Source organism: Carettochelys insculpta, chromosome 3 (assembly GCF_033958435.1).
Source record: "Carettochelys insculpta isolate YL-2023 chromosome 3, ASM3395843v1, whole genome shotgun sequence".
In the NCBI taxonomy this organism is placed as follows: domain Eukaryota; kingdom Metazoa; phylum Chordata; order Testudines; family Carettochelyidae; genus Carettochelys; species Carettochelys insculpta.
This window is the reverse complement of record NC_134139.1, coordinates 81,347,663-81,364,800: the sequence shown is the minus strand read 5'-3', so window position 1 is coordinate 81,364,800 and position 17,138 is coordinate 81,347,663. Positions and strand designations below refer to the sequence as shown.

At 41.3% G+C, this 17,138-nt stretch overlaps 1 protein-coding gene across 2 annotated transcripts in view; it reads left to right on the top strand.

Moving 5' to 3' along the window:
• Positions 1-17,138, top strand: part of SMOC2 (SPARC related modular calcium binding 2) — a 192,383-nt gene that overhangs the window by 103,856 nt on the left and 71,389 nt on the right. The window contains exons 6-7 of one of the 2 annotated variants that reach the window (XM_074990234.1): positions 1,393-1,476; positions 3,330-3,404. In XM_074990234.1, coding sequence (XP_074846335.1) covers positions 1,393-1,476; positions 3,330-3,404 — 159 coding nt within the window. The remainder of the gene's footprint in view (positions 1-1,392; positions 1,477-3,329; positions 3,405-17,138) is intronic. The other variant, XM_074990235.1, reaches the window with a different exon arrangement.

Below are 17,138 nucleotides of genomic sequence, written 5' to 3'. Positions count from 1 at the left end.
CTTCCCTTGCTGCTTTGCTTTACCTGTTCTGCAGAGAGAGTACTTTAGGATAGCATGGCTGTCAATCTAGTTTTTATCAGCAGTACTATGTTCCTGAGGAGTAAATTGCAGCCTCATATTGGGAAGGGACAAACTATTTCCCATTCCATTCCATAATCTACATAAAGGCAAGAGAGCTGCAGCCTGTGTAGGGGGGACAAGAACCATGATGAGGTAGCTACTGGGCTGCTGTGGCAAGGAGGTGGATGGTATAGTTTGTTTCACTGTTACCTGAAATCATCTTAGTAAAAATAGGTACATGCTGTTATATTCTGTTATTGCTTCTATGCAAAATATTGGGAAAACAATCTGGATATGTAACTGGGATCCTAAAGTGATGACTTCAAGGAAATCTATCCAAAAGCCTGAACCAAGGTTATTGTTTTTGCTGGGGCACCATGATGTTGGAGACATATGTGCTATACAAGCAATGCCAGCAAGTGGCCAGTGTGTACTAATAAGTTATATTGCGTACCATGGCTCATTCAGGGTATTAAAACATAGAAAAAGCCCACTCCTTCAAATAACTAAAAAATTGTCTCTGGACTGAACACATGTACCACCATTTCACCAAGCTTGCTCATCTGAACAATTTTTTTACAGTGAGATTTTCTAGCTTGTGTTTCTCGCAATGCTCTTGAATAAACTGAAGATTTATCCTTACTCCCACTGTATTCTTCCCAGTACATTTTACTCCCTCTTCTCTTGCAGTGTTAGTTGGTTGTAGAGGATGTGGATGGCTGACTGAAGGATGATAGCAATGCTAATGTTTATCTGGTTCCTAAAAATCTTGTTTGTGAGGACAGCTGGTGTACCAAACGAAGTTTGCTGTGGCAAAAGAAAGCCTGATTTTGTTTTAGGCTGTCAGAAGGATTACATCCACTCACTTGCCCAGCTTGCCTTTGCTTTCACAGAGTTTACCTTTTCTACGCCTCTATCAATTTCTTGTTTTCAAAATATTTGTTTAGTTATGTTATATAGGAATCAATGCAAAGCAGTTTTTGTTCCTAGCAGTGAGCAACTTACTGCTGGATATCTCAAAGATCTTGCATTCACATTATTCATGTACATAAAAAATAATCTTAAATGCCATGGATTTAGAACCTGTAGTTTATGTGTATGCTATATACAATACTTATGAAAACAAAAAAGCAGTCAAGTAGTACTTTAAAGACTACAGTGCTAAAGTGCTACTTGACTGCTTTTTTGTTTTGATAGTATATAGACTAGCTCAGCTCCCTCTCTGTTACTATTCACAATACTTATGCTGTTTGTTAACCGGCCGGGGCTATGTGCAAATTGTTCATATCAACCATGTATGTACACTTATTTAGTTTACTCTCATAATTGTAGTCTCCTTGCAAATCTTTTCCATTCTGAATTCAGATGATGCCTCAGCTCCCGCGCTGGAGACCCAGCCTCAAGGTGATGAGGAAGGTGAGCGTGTTTATGAATGGAACAGAGTGATGCCAAAATGACATATTATATATTGTATACTGTAGCATAACTGTTACCTTAGAGCAGGGGTGAGCAAACCTTTTACACTGGGCCCCACTTTTATCCCTGCAATTAGCAGGCATTCCCCTCCCTCCTGCCAGATGGCCCTGGAAGCGAGCAGGGGTCTCTTTGAAGTGACACACTGCTCTTAACTTGGTGGAAGAGGCTGCAAGGGATGCGGGGAGCCAGCTGAGGCCGTGGGGAGGTGGGGGCAAATGGATAAGATTAGGGGAACATTGGTCTGGGTGAGATTTTAAAAGTCTTTGTGAAACACACAAACCCAGTGCTGGAGAGCCAGGTTTAAGGGGCTTCTTCCCTCCCCGCTGTGCATGCAGCCCCTCCCTTCCAGTTCAGTGCTACACCAGGGAGCTACCTGCAGTAGCAGCAGCTGTATGGGCAGGACAGGAGCAGTTCCACTGGTGCACCACCGGTTACCCGAGTGTGGCCAGCAGTGGGGGGCGGGAGGAAGGGGTGGAGGAGACAGCTCCATTGGACAGCAAATGGCAGTGCAAAGGCAGCTGTAGGACTTGCACAGGTGGGCTGTGCTGTGGGCTTCGTCCATGCATGGAGCTGGAGCGGGGTTGGGTGGTGGGCTGGGAGGGGGCCGTGGTGGTGCATGTGCTCCCCTGGCATGCAGGGCGAGTGGCCCATTGCAAGTGAGAATGACTGAGGCATGTGCCTCACCTGCACTCCCTCTCACAGAGCTGGCTTTGTCACCTAGTAATGGCAGTGCGGCTGCAGAGAGTGGGACTTTGCTGTGCCCTCATAAGAAATTTCACGTCCCCCACTTTGTGCAGCCCTGCCTCAGAATAAGGATTTAGCACACCATTGGTGATTTGACAAAAGGCTGAAAGCTGCTGCACCTGTTTTCAAATGGGGCAGCAAGTCTCGCTCTACATGGGGCCGTAAGCTTGAAATAAGCTGCACGATTTGCTCTGTGCGAATTACATAGCTTATTTTGAGTAGATTTCAAAATAGGCTGTTTCATCATATGGCACTGTCTAAATGGTGCCGCATGCCAAAATAAAGTGCTCTTTCAAGGCATCTCTGTTATTCCTCATGCAATGAGGTATACAGGGATGCTGGAATAGTGCACCTGTTATCTTGAAAACTGTTTTGAGAGAATGGGTGCATTGCATAGACGCGGACAGCTATTTCACAATACTGCAGTAACTGGAAATAGCTCCCGCCATGGGGACATAGCCCTAGAATACAGCAATCTTACTTGCAAAATGAGCAAAGTTCATATAGAAGCCAGAGAGAGACAATAACTAGGGAACCCCCAATGCAGTTTTCACAGTAATTTTTCAGAGTGGAGATGCACTTCAGACTTGAGCTTCTGTTCATTTGCCCTAATTATGCCCATACATCCACTCTGATGACAGAGTAAGGTTCATATTCCGACACATTTCCTCACATTGGGTGATACTCAGTTCTGTGCAGAACGGCAGAATCTGATCTGAAGATACTAAACAAAAAGGCCGTTTCTACACATGCCACTTTTCCGAAAGTGGCATGCTAATAAATGTCCCAAAATGCTAATGAGGTGCAGATGTAAATTTCTGGTGCCTCATTAGCATACAACCACATGATTTGAAGTCTGGAAGAACCTCCTCCTGACTCCAAAACAGCATGTAGAGGTACAGCCCCTGGGGGATCTCCTGGAAGGAAATCCTCCTTCTGGAAGCCCATTCTTCGTCTTGTTCATTGATCACTTAATGTTTGTTTGCTATACATTGTTTTAAGTTTTAAAATTTTAACAACATATGTATTGTCATGTTTGATTTTTCTAGATATAGCTTCTCGTTACCCTACATTATGGACTGAACAAGTAAAAAGTAGGCAAAACAAAACCAATAAAAATTCAGGTAAGAAATGTGGTCTCCTTGTTTTTGTAAGTTGCTTGGAAGCAATTCATTAAGTGATATTCAAATTGCAGTTGTCTAAGTAAAAACTATTTTAATAGAGCAGAGCTTATACTTCCATCTTCCCACAACTGGGACCTAAAGATTTGTGATGTAAAGTAGAGATTATGACACGATTATTATAATTTTTTTATGTTAACCATTTTTGGCCAGATCTCCAGCTGGTGTGAATCAGCACTGAAGTCAATGAAGGGAGAGCTGACAATTTGAACAGCTACAGATATTGTACATTTTTCCCCCATGCACATTAAGACTTTGCTTTTTTGTTTAGAATACATATTTTTAATTGGTTTGGTAAAATGCAGTATGTACGCTGAAAAACATGTTGTAGGGCTTATGTGTGAGGGGAAATCTGGAAGAGACAGGTCTGAATGGGACAAATATACCATTAGAAATTGCTTGTCTGCTGAGAGGAAGCTGGAAGGACAGATTTCTCAGATTTCCTTTCTTGTTCGATAAAAGTATCATCTTCTAAATTATGATCATTTGTGCACTGTCAGGGGCCAATTTAATATGGGTTAGAGGACATTGATTCCTATGTATGTTTGAAGTTTTGACCTTGTTCTTTTAATCATCGAAAGTGAGCTTTCAGACCGGTGGAGCTGGGCTTCTGTGCACACGCCTAAGCCTCACAGTGCAATCTCTCCAGAGCTGAGAAAGCTGCAGCTCTAGAGGGCCACAAATCCTACCTCCATAACCAGATGATCTGTGGAAAGACTCCCCAGATAGAACCTCATTGAGTTGCCTGTCTCTCGTATGTTATTTCCCTGCTTTAGCCACTAACTGGACTCCTGTATCAGATAATACCCTGTGCATGAATAAGAGATAACACCAAGGGATATTCAATTGGATCAAAATATTTATACAAAATTAAGATACTGTTAATACTTTCCGTGATTCAGCCAAACACTTAAGCACATGTTTAAGTCCCAATGATAATTAAGCATGTACTTACAATTAAGCAAGTAATGTGTTTTGGTGAATCAGGGCAAAAATGGGTATAAGATGATGAGCAATGCTCAAAAGAAACATTCATATATTATTGTAGGGCCTCACAAATCTCCATATGATCACTGTATGGTTTATTTATAGCACCAAAACAATATTTTCCAATACTTACCGTCACCCTCCAAGAGAGTATCATAGAGGCTTAGAAAAGAATAGTCCTAAAGGGAGCCCTAAGGGGTGTTCCAAGCCAGAGATGTGCAAAGAGGTGGGGGGGTGGAATGCCTTTTCAGCAGATAGCAGAGGTTCTCCTGCAGGGCGGGTGGGGAGTGCGTGTGTGAAGAAACTCCAGCCTTTAGACTTGAAAAAACAAAACACACCAACAAATGCTCACGCTGGGTTATTGTCAACACTTTGGTAGGTTTCACAATTGTAGTAGGCCCATGACACCTTTAAAATGAATTTTGATTGTCATTAATTAAAAAAAACATTGAATGACTAGTAACTGATACCAAAAACAGAAACTGGCAACATATGTAATAATAGTACAGAATCCAGGCCCTCTCAAGTGAGTCAGAGGCACTAACAATAAACCAAAAGAATGAATAACCTGATCTCTGCTTCCCCTCCACCTTCCAGTGTGACCTTCAAGTCTGGTGCATGCACAGTCTTATCAGCGATGCACAGACTATAGAACATATCAGACAAAGCCTTTAGGACAGCCAGTATCAAGTGCACTGTTTATATGTATGTTAGCAGTTTGTAATGATTTATGTTTACTGCTTCTTAATAACTTTTACCTACTCCTAGGTAAAGACTTGATACCTTCCACTCTGTGGCACTGAATGGACTGTCGCCCACCCACTATTCATCCAGGCCCACCCACGACTGGGGAGTGGAGCCAGGGTGCCAGGACTGACCCCGCTCTGCCCAGCGCTCCAGCAAGGAAGTGGGATTGGGGCACTGGGACGACATCTACACAGCCCTGGTCTTCAGCCCTGCTGCCAGCAGAGCTACGCTAATCAGGTTTCTGGAAATTGCTAATGACTTCCCACTTGCACAGCTGCATGAGATCTCCTTGTTGGCAGAGGGTGGTGCTGGCTATACAGAGGCCATGTGGATGTGCCTCTGCTGGCTAACCCTCCTCTGTCACCAGTCCCTTATCCCCAGTTTTTTTCAGGGATAAGGGACTGGTGATGGGGGTGGGGCAGGAGGAGGAGAAGGGAGGTTAGCCAGCAGAGGCACATCTACACAGCATGTTTACTGCTGGCACCACCCTCTGTCAACAGTGAAATCTCATTCGGCTATGCTAATTAGCTGTGTGAGTATGCAAATAGGAAGCCACTTGCCATTTCCAGAAACCTTACCAGAATAGCTCTGCCAGCAGTGGGGCTGAAGACCAGGGCCGTGTAGATGTGGCCTAGGGCTTAACCTCCATGCACACCCCTTATAGCCCACCCACTGGAAGTTGGGGTGCACCCAAGTGGGCGCCTCTAGCTACAGTACTACTTCCACCAACTTTCAAAAAACAAACCAGTTTAAGATTACAAGTAAAGGAGGGAGGATGGGACGAATTGTGGGGTGGTGGTGGGGAAACAAATGAGTAGAAAAGTTTGCATGCCACTATTCTAAGCTAATGCTTCACATGCCAGAGATTTATTTTGTTGTTTTTCTATCTAACGTCAACCAGACAAAGCAAAATTCTTCTGAAAGTGTAAAGCAAAACAAAAATGGTTTCTAGAAATTTTTCATCTTTATAGGTATTGATTTCATTTTATGGTTTTGGAGACTGGTTAGGTACAAATCAAAAGATTTACTGAGTTTGAAACAAATTTTAGTGATTCAGAGGTCAAATGTAAAGAAGTTTGGGAACTGACAAAAGAAAAAGCTGTTGACTGTTACTGAATGTAACACACATTCACAACATGTGAGAGGCTGTTATGAAGACCAGGACTTTAACAGTGTTCAGAAAGAACTAGATAAATTCATGGAGGATGGGCCCATTCGTACTTATTAACCAGGATGGGTAGGAATGGTGTCCTTACCCCTGTTTGTCAGAGGCTGGAAATGGGTGGCAGGGGAGGGATCACTTTGTTGATTACCTTTCTGTTCACTCCTTCTGGGGCACCTGGCATTGGCCACTCACTGTTGGAAGACCCCGTGAGTGGGGTCATACTGCGGTAGATGGACCTTTGATCTGACCCAGTATCGATATTCTTATGTTCTTAATGATGATGAGAGTCCTTTGTGAGCATTGAGAGCCAATACATCTAAATTAGAAGGAAATATATCTTTGTTGTTGCTTCTATTACCTGTACAGTATGATCCTACTGCTGGGGAAGCTTCAGACTGCTTAAAATAAGAATACTTGTTAGCTGTGCTAAGTTCTGTCATTGTTCAAGCCTCCACTTCTAAATAGCATAGCATAGCTTTGGACTTTACTGAAGAATTAGTCTGGGCTATAAATTGTGTTGCCCCTCCACACAAAATATCCTATAACCTGCTGTTAAGGGTGCACTAAGACCAAGCAAATAGACAAGGCTGTAGTTATAGGATGAATGCCGTTTTCACTTCGGGCTACCTACTTGTTGTGCTGTTGGTCCTCCAGTCATATCCCACAGTTGCACCTGGACTTTATTTCATCTCTTCTTCTAACTTGTGCTTTAGCCCCAAGTCTGGCCAATCCATTTCTTCTGTAATCCCACAGCATTTGAACAAATGTCCTCTAAGAAATCCCTTTCCTATACTGCCAGCTGGCGAGAAGCTGATGCTAGGCTTCTGGTAAACCTGCAGTGTACTGACAGCAGCATTTCCTCCCAGATGTCCTGCAAGGATAGACACATTCTTCCACAATACACTGCAAATGAATTCAGTGAGTGGGCCCAATTGAATGCCTAAGAATCATGAGATAACCTGTTAGAAATCCAGCCCAGTGCATGAGCTAGTGTAGCAGGACGGTGAGTTCAACCATAAAGGTCTGACCAAGCTAGGGCTTTGCAGTGATGGGGCTCCATCTAGACTAGGCTATTCTAGGATAACTCAGCAGTCAAAACATACTGAGATATTTCGGCTGCCTTCTCTTGGAGGCTGAGCCTACACTAAACTCCAGTAGTGAGTTTTTTTCTCAGATGCCTATAAGTGTAGATTAATTCCCCATCTTCTCTCTGCAAATCAATCATACTAACTCCTTGACTTGTTTCAAACCATTCAGGTACATCCAGGTGAAATTTGCCTCTGCATTACTAAACGTACTGGGTATGGCCACAGGATTGATCCCAATGAGATATAAATGAGAAACATCGGCAGCATAAGATTAAATATTGGTCAATTTGCTGAACAATCCCTTTGAGTCCAAATCTGTTTGCCCTGCTATATAAGGTATCCTGTTGAAATCCAGCTGAAACCTACTAGTTTGAATAAACTGGGTAGGATTTGGACACCTGCATGTGCATGTGCACACACACACACTCCTGCACACACACACACACTTTACCTACAAAATGACATGAAACCTATTTTATCAATAATGGGCCAAAATATCCCATGTTGTACCAGTGTATCCTCTGTGGCTGCAATAAAATTGCTCCTTCTGGCATAAACGACAGAATGCTCAAGCCTCCTGTGTAAAAGTTCAGCAAAGCTGTAATCTACGTGGAATACAAATAATAATACCTGGTAAAATCCAAGTTTCTACTTACAGCCTATATGGAACAGTATTTTGTGATGTTTTTTACCCTTTATATTCTGTATTTACATATGTGTCTTTATTGTGTCATGGTGGAAGACACGTGGCATTAAGTAAACTTGCCTTCACAAGAGAAATACTCACATTTTGGTACTGTAACGTAAGAATGTGTGATTTTAAAATTATGTGCAAGAAAGTACCAACGCTTTTGATGTGTTAAGGATTACAAATGAATATGTTGTATTTATTACTACTTACCCATAACTGGCTTGTAAAATATTTGCTGTTCTGTAAGTGACCTGCCACTTATAATTAACCAATAAAACCAGTGTTGGCTTTTAGTAACTGGGGAACTTAAATAATGGCTCAGGAAATTCCATTTTACACTAGCTACCCAATAATTTGATTTTTAAAAGCTTAAATGAATTTAACACAAAGAACTCCAAGATTTACACATGCAGAGCATGAAATTACAGGATTACATTTCAGTATAATATAACAGTTTTTGGTGCACCTTTCGTCTGTTTGTTTGGGGAAATAGATTTTAGCTGGCTGAAAAAGGTGTTTGGGATGTAGTGTTCATTAACTTTTCTTAACAAAATGTTACTCCTGGCAGCAAACCTATACCTGTGTTATGACGACAGCGATTAGAATGATTTCTGTGGTTAGAAACATCTGAATATTTCCATTTCAGCTGTGCTTTTATTTTGCAAATGATTTTCCAGAATGATTTTCTTCATAATTTTCCTGCCGGATGACATTTATTTATGTGCAGAGGTTATAAGCTTTTAAAATTTCCTTCGATGGCCTTATATTAAGGCTAAGGAAAGGTCTTTTTCTGCATTTATTAAAATACATGTTTTTTTCCTTTATTACTTTTCTTCCTCTGCTATTGCAAACCAGGGCATCTCCATTGAAAACAATTTATAACAGTAAAGAACCTTGTCAACATATTCTGTAATATCAAGAAGTCCTGCAGTACCTTATAGATTAACAGATATTTTGGAGAATAAGCTTTCATGGGCAAAGACCCACTTCATCAGATGCATGTGGGGCGGTGTGTGTTCCAGGGAAGGGTTTAAAGAGGTAGCCTCAGTCAAGGGGAGAGCCGGAGTTGACAAGGTCTGTTCAGTCATGGAGAATGTGGCCCATTATCAACAGTTAATGTGCAGTTGTGAATATCCAGAGAGGAGAAATCAGGTCAATTCAGTCAGGGAGGATTCAGTAGCCAATGTGGAGGTGTGAACATCAAGAGCAGAGAAACTGATGTTCACACCTCTGCATTAGCTACTGATAATGGGCCACATCCACTCATGCATCTGATGAAGTGGGTCTTTGCCCATGAAAGCTTATGTTCCAAAATATCTGTTTGTGCATGAGGTGCCACAGGATTCTCATTGTTTTTGAAGATACAGACTAACTTGCCTACCCTGCTGATATATATATTCTGTAATGTATAGCTGCCAAACAGCATATTCGAGGACATTTTGGTCAGCTCCCCAGTTGGTGCAAATCAGAGTAGCTGTACTGAATTTTATGGAGCTATGTCAAGTTACATCACTGGATGAGCACACCCTTATTGTGAACTAAACAAAAAAATCACACTCCTCATGTGGAGTTCTGTGTATAAAAATACAGGAGAAGTAAGGGGACAGAATGTGAGTGAACAGTGAAGTTCAGCATATACCTGGTTAGATTAATGATTGTTGCTTAAATTTCTTTTAGTGGGGAAAGATTTTCCATAGTCTGCTTTGGGAGCACTTCTCTGAGAAGAAGGCTAAGGATCCTACTAATGCCTAGAAGAAAATCCACAAATTATGAAGCAATTTAGTAGTGCTGTACTATACACACGCAAAAATAAAAATAACTTACACCAAATGCATGAAATTCCACAGACCCCAATTCAAAAAAAAACCCACTCAAGAATGCACTTAAGTTCATGGTTATATTTCTTCCAGAATACAAACTATCAGGAGTCACGTACTGCAAGGCTATGTCTACACTACAAGATAAATTTGAATTTTTTTTAATTCAAATTTGACTATCCTCATCTCCCCACAAATTCCCCACAAACTCAACTTATTGCTGCTACACCCAATCATCAAACCTTGACTGTTGCAGCAGTGCATTGTGGGAACATATCCCTCAGTTCCCTCAGCCCTGTAGCATTCTGAGTATTTTTGCTAGTTCAGTGTGGGGAAAAAAATGCGCTGCAAGTGGTTGTGGGTATGTGATGTCATCTTCACACATTGCATTGCCCTCATTACCCTCCCGTGGAAAGCAAAGGAGGAAAGGTAGGGAATCACATGGGTATGTGCTCTGGGAACATCCAGATGACTATGCCATGTCAACTGGTCCCTCAGCTACTTCTTCCACCTTGAAACCACAGTATGGTATGACCTGTCTTAAGGAAGCCATTTGATAAGCAATTTGCCAAAAGAAATGAAGATCCCTGAATTAACTGAAATCTCTTGCTTTTATAACTGAATTAACAAAGATTTTACAAAAAGCAGCACATGGCCATTTTTCAGAGTGAAAGAAGTAAAAGTAGGGAATCACAGGTGAAGGCAAATCAAACAGGCTGGCTTCAGAAGGTGTAGTGAGCCAGCCAGGAGGTCTGTCATACTGCCCTGGGATCACCCAGGAGTCTGTGTCATCTCAGCTGGCCCCCTTGAATCCAGAAACAACATCTCTGAAAACATTACAGGAACAACGTAAAGCTTGAAGAAAGAGAAGGATAGTAAGGGTTAGGAAAAAGACATTTTGTGATACAGGATTTTTGGCTTCCCACTTCATTGCACAGATAAGTCCAACATGGGGGATGGAGCTTGCCAAATTTACACATGCGTGAATGACTCTTTGCCCTGGGATCACCCAGGTGTCTGTGTCTTCTCAATGGGCCCTCCAGCCACTGACCTTAATGCTCCTGACATTGAATGCAGAAATATCATCCCTGAAAATAAACAATGCAAAGCTTGAAGAAAGAGAAGGAAAGTAAGGGTTAGAAAACCAAGACATTTGGTGATTCAGGACTTTTGGCTTCCCACTACACTACACAAATGTGTCCAACACAGGGGACGGAGCTTGTCAAATTTCGACATGCATGGGTTGATGTGTGGAGTGGGGTTGTTGGTTGAAGGGCCAGTTGAAATGGTCCCTTCAGTGTTGCCCAGGCAGGGGGCCAAGCCCCTGAAATCTTTGGTGCAGTGGGAAACTTACCCTCAGTGGCGGCAAGCCCCCCAAAATCCTTCCCGCCTTTGGAGCCCTCACTGCACACAAGCCAGGACATGTTGCTGCCTGGCGGCATGGTCCTCACTGAACAGCAGACAAGTCCTTTTATTGGGTTGGGGCTAGCCACCTGCTGTAGAAAAGACCCTGACTGTATGGCACCTGTGGGGGATGGAGAAGCTGCCCCTGTACAAATGTAAACCACAGAATAGAAGATTCTCTGCTTCTCATACAAGTTGACCCCCACAGCCAAGCTGCTACATGGTGTGGTGGGACAGAGGCTGGTGCCAGCATTAAAAGAAAATTCAAGTGCTCAGCCTACAGAGGGAGAGACAGAACCATAAACTCTGGGTTGGGGCTATTTTTAATGGGTAGAAGCACTCACCGCACAGATAGCAAAAAAAGAAAGAAGCTTCTCAGCATGATCCCACAGGCTAGTCACCATGGGCTTCCTGGTGCCTAATTCAACTTTGCGGGCTTCCTGTTACCTAATTCCTGTGCACCTGGAGAGCACTGAAGATGGAAGTGGCCAGAGTAGACAACTGTGGGGCATTGTGGGACACATACAGGACACCTCTGGAGGCTAGCAAAATCTATTAAAACACACGGGCTGTGTCTACAGTAGCCCATAACATCAAAATGGCCATTTCGAAGTTTACTAATGAAGCACTGAAATACATATTCAGCCCTTCATTAGAATGCTGGCAGCCGCGGCACTTCAAAATTGACATGGTGAGCCGCCGCGCGGCTCGTCCAGATGGGGCTTCATTTCAAAAGGACCCCGGCAACTTCAAAATCCCCTTATTCCTAGCTGCTTTTGAAAAGAAGCCCCATCTGGATGAGCCGCACAGCGGCTCGCCATGTCAATTTCGAAGTGCCGTGGCTGCCGACATTCTAATGAGGCACTGAATATGTATTTCAGCGCTTCATTAGTAAACTTCGAAATGGCCATTTGCATGGCCATTTCGCAGTTTTGGGCTAGGTTAGACACAGCCATGGTGTTTCCACACTAGCCTGAATTCAAACTTTTAAATTCGAACTTGACGCTACATTGAGTCAGCTCTTACAGTGTTATAATATCAACCTTAGCGCTCCCTAAAATTGACTTAATGGTATTTGTAGTGAAAACAGTGACACTGTAAAATCAAGGTACCTGCCTTAAATTTGACTTTATCATGTAGTGTATGCATAGCCCAAGTCAGAAGAATCAAGCCCAAACAATGTTACCAGAGTTGCTAGATACAAAACCACAACCTGTACAGGTTTAATTTTATTTGTGTATTAATACTAATAAATTTGCATTAAATTTTTATTAAGAAATAAATGGTCTATTGTTAGTATTTGCATTTCAGATGTACCTTAGTCAATGACATAATCTAGAGTTTTTAAGAGTGATTTTAACTTTTATGGTTGATAGTACTTAGCTATCAACAAAAAAAAGTTGCCTGAAAGAAATTTTAACATTTCTTCAATCCTTAATGATCCTTACATTTATTTATATGCCTAACTTTGAGCAATGTGAATAGCTTCATTGGAGGTAATGACTGAAAAATCTTGGCACCATTGAAATCAAAGGCAAAACTCTAATTGAATTCATTGGACCTAGTATTTCAGCCAATTAGCTTAACTTGGGGCCATTATTATTTGTTGTACACGCACAGGGAGGAAAAGCCCATGTTTGACATTTTATATCATTTCATAAAATAGGACACTGTTATCTGATCAATACAGCTTAATATCAAATTGTCAAATTCAAAACTATAGAAATCTGATATTAATACGGCAATATCAATCATTCATTGAGGGCTCAATCTTATAGAAGCTTCATTCACAAATGAAATGCAGGTTTAGCTTATATTTGATATAAAAGTACAGAGTGTAATTAAATACAATATATGGAACATAGAAGATTTCTATTGTAAATGAGGATTTTACATGTAGAAAAATAATAAGGTATGTTTAACATAAATTGGTGCTATTAAATATACAGGTAAAACCTCTCTAATCTGGAACTCTCTCATGTGGCAACATCCATAATCCTGCAAGATTTTAATCGGATGACCACTTATCATAGGTGTGACCAAGTTTCCCAGAGTCCTATAAAGTTTGTCTACTACCACCAGTTGTGGCTCTTGGTGTTCTGTGCTGCTATTTAGCTGTAATTTACCCATACGTCTTCTAAGAGCCCAGTAGGCAGTGGATGTTTTGGTAATGCTGTTGGACAACATTGACTTCCCATGGTCTGGCAAATTCTCTAGTTTGGCACCAGTCAGGTTCCAAGTGTGCCAGCCTGGAGAGGTTCAGCCTATATATAACATTTAATTAGACAGGCAGGTAAGACAAGCAATTTTCTCTCTTGCAGATAATTGCTTTTCTTATATACCTGCCCAATTAAATACTGTGTATATCTAATGCATTAATTTGTTAACACTTTCTTATGTTTCTACATGTAAAATCCTCTTTTACAATAGAAATGGCAGCATGCTTTTTTGTCTGTCTATTATAGGATAATTATCTTAAACTGGACAGCTAGGTAAGACAAGCAATTATCTTACTAACAAATATGAGTTGAGTGAAATACAGAGGAACTGACTACTTTGCATGCATATTTTTGGCACTTGTTTTTCTTTCTTACAAGATGTATCATGATGTGCTTTTTTAACAGCACAACTATGATCAAGATTGAAATTATTTTAAATATTTATAGGTTAAGATAATTGCTTGTCTAAGCTGCCTGTCCAGTTTGAGTCTATCACCGGAGGCTGTCAATCAGTGTAATTAATATGCCAGATGGCTTTTATAGAGTTGGTACAAAGATTTCCTTAACTGGTCCTTTATCCAGGGTTAAGTAAAACTTATGCAACTAGTTGCCAATGAATTTTTTAGTGGTGATTATTATTAAAGAAAAGACCAAAGGACCTGATCCCAGAGGTGAAATTCACTCCAGCACAGATGGCCCTGCAAAACACATGCTAATTTTAAGTACTTATACTGGGCCCTTCTCAATAAGGCTAAAACTTTCAAAAAGAATTTTGCAGATGTGAGGACTTTAGGATAAGACCTAAGATAATATTGTCTTTCCTTTGAAATTAATAGCTTGCTCCTGTGTCCCATCTAATCACTTGTCCTAGCCATCCCTATAGAATCATCAAGAAAATAACTAGCTAATAGACAGGAAAATGAAAAATAGTTCTGTGCCTTTTTACATATTGTTTCATTTCCCAGATGTTGCTGTTAATATTAATTCATGAGTACTTTTGTGCAACTAAAGATGTGTGACTTAGAAAAGGAAACTAAGATAAAGATAGTTGAGTACTTGCAGTTATCAGTGTCTTAAGAATTCATTGTGAGAACTCTTCATCCATTTGGAATCTAATATATTTAGCATCATTTTATACTGTGGAAAATTTAGATGTGTAACTCTTTTTCATATTAGCAGGTACATCCTCATGAACTGATATTAAACACACATAGGAATGGTGAAATGGAATGTTTTCAAATCAATTACTTTAACTTAAATTTAAAATTACTTTAAATTACTTTAAATATGTTTTTGAGTTTCCAGATGATTACCTGACTGTAGAAATCGAACCCACCTGCAAAGTTTGAGTCCACCTTCTACCTTCCCTCAATTTACTTGTATTCATTTTGGTGATATTAGTTTAAGTCTATGAGAATACACATGTAGACTTAAAGGGCTAGATTCACCACTGTATTTGGGAACCTTTGTGAGGCTCCATTGAAGCAAAGCTGCCATAAATCTCGTTTAAATGGTCAGGGTTAAAGTGATTCTTATAGCTCCTTTATATCATTGGAGCCGTGCAAAGCAGCCAGAGTTGTCCCTGTGAATCTGGACAATTAATTGAAAAATAATTCATTCTAAATGTAAATAAATAGATTTATTTTCTTTGCCAATATCTGGAGTTAGGACATTAGTTTTTTTCATTTCCTTACAACAGCTGAAGGCATCACTGACATCCAAAGCAGGCAGTTGCATTCCCTAAGCTGCGTTACAAGTTAGTGATGCCATCAACTGTCAGAGAAATTTATGAGCTTGAGGGCCTGAACACAGGTCTTGGCAGGTAAGTAGAGAAAGAAGATACTTAAACAATGTACTTTTAAAACATATTTAACTGTTCACTTTTTGTGCATGTCATGGCTGAAATATAAACATCTTGTGACTGTCACAAACTTGGTTTTAGTGACTGGTGAGCCTCATAGCTGTTCTAAGGCCACTGATCCATGGAATACATTGCTTGGGCAGCTGTTGTCTGTGCAGGCTAATAGCAGAGGGAAAAGAAAGTGATTTTGAGGAAGAAGGATTGAGATGAGAACAGACTCAGGTCTTCCAAGAACAACTGCACTGAAGCCTCTCCAAATTCCTTACCTGGTCCTGACTGGTAACTGACAGCACAGTTAGCCTGATATAAGTGAACTACTTGGAGTATATTACAGACTGCACTTCCCTGGTCTGGCACCCTTGGGACCTGACTAGTCCCAAACCAGGGACTTTGCTGGCTCAGGGGATGTCAGTGTTGCCTTTCTGCAACAACTGGCTTCTGAGCTCCACTCTGGCAGCAGTAGAGGTCTGGCTTTGAGTACTAGAGAGGGGCGCTCAGGAGAAGAGGCAGGGTGGCTGTGGAGCCCTGCAGCTGGGAGCCAGGAGCACAACCCTGCAAGAGTGCATCAAGCCTGTGGCCACCAGGTTGCATTCTCAGCCCTCACTGCCCGCTGCGGGGCCACATTCCTGGCCCATGGACACCTGGTTCCATAGCCACCTGGCCTCTTCCCTGAGCACCCTGCCAGTCCATGTTTCTCCCCTCACTCCCTGAGCTTGAATGCCACAAATGAGCTATTTGTGGTGCTCTGGAAGCTCCGGAAAGGCAGAGAAGGGCTTGCTGAGCACTAGGCCTCAACTGGCACACCCACAGGTGTGCCAGATGAGAGGAGTCTGGATTATAGAGGTCCAACTTGTATAATTTATTACTTTTTTACTTTAAATCTAACCTTGGTAAGAAACGGGGGTGGCGCGTGGAAGCCATCCTCATATTTTTGTGTGTCAGAACATCTCACACATGGTGAATTATTTTGAAATTTTTGGGGTAATTTTAGATTTCAGTCAAGAATCAAAAAGTCAAGTTCCAAGTCACATCCTGTCAAGAGAAAGGCCAACCACTTGCTAAGGAGTTGGTAATGCCAAAACAGAAACTTCCAACCTAATGTACCTTTTGGGCAAAGCAGAAAATTAGTTGTCAACATCAGTCCTAAGTGGTACACCATTATCCCAGCTTCACTGGCAATGTTTAATGCCACCCTCATTTTCATTTTATTATTACACAAGTAGGACATACTGTTCTCCAGCTTCCTAAGCAGTGAAGACAATTACTTATTGTCCTTTCTTGTTTGTTTGTTTTAAAAGTCCTAAATTGGTAAAGGAAAGTCAGTGTGCTCTTTCTTCTCTCTCAGCCTCTTCCAAGAAGATAAACCTTTCCAGACCTCCCCAGAGAGCTTGCTTATTATGACGCATTCTTAAATTACAGTCCACTGGATTATATTCATTGTGGTATTACCCTATTTTTAATAATCCTTCTTTTATAAGCATTTTCATTTATCTTCATTTTAATTTTACATATTAGCTCAAGACACTTACACACCCAAAGTTCTGGCATCTCCAGCTTCTTCCTCCCACCATGGAGAAAGATCCTCCCATCCTAAACCATTAAAAAGAAGACAAGTTCTGTTTTACATCCAGCTGATATCCTTTATGTTCAGGATGTTCCACACTTTTATTGGCACCCCAGAGTGTGGGGGGGAAAAGG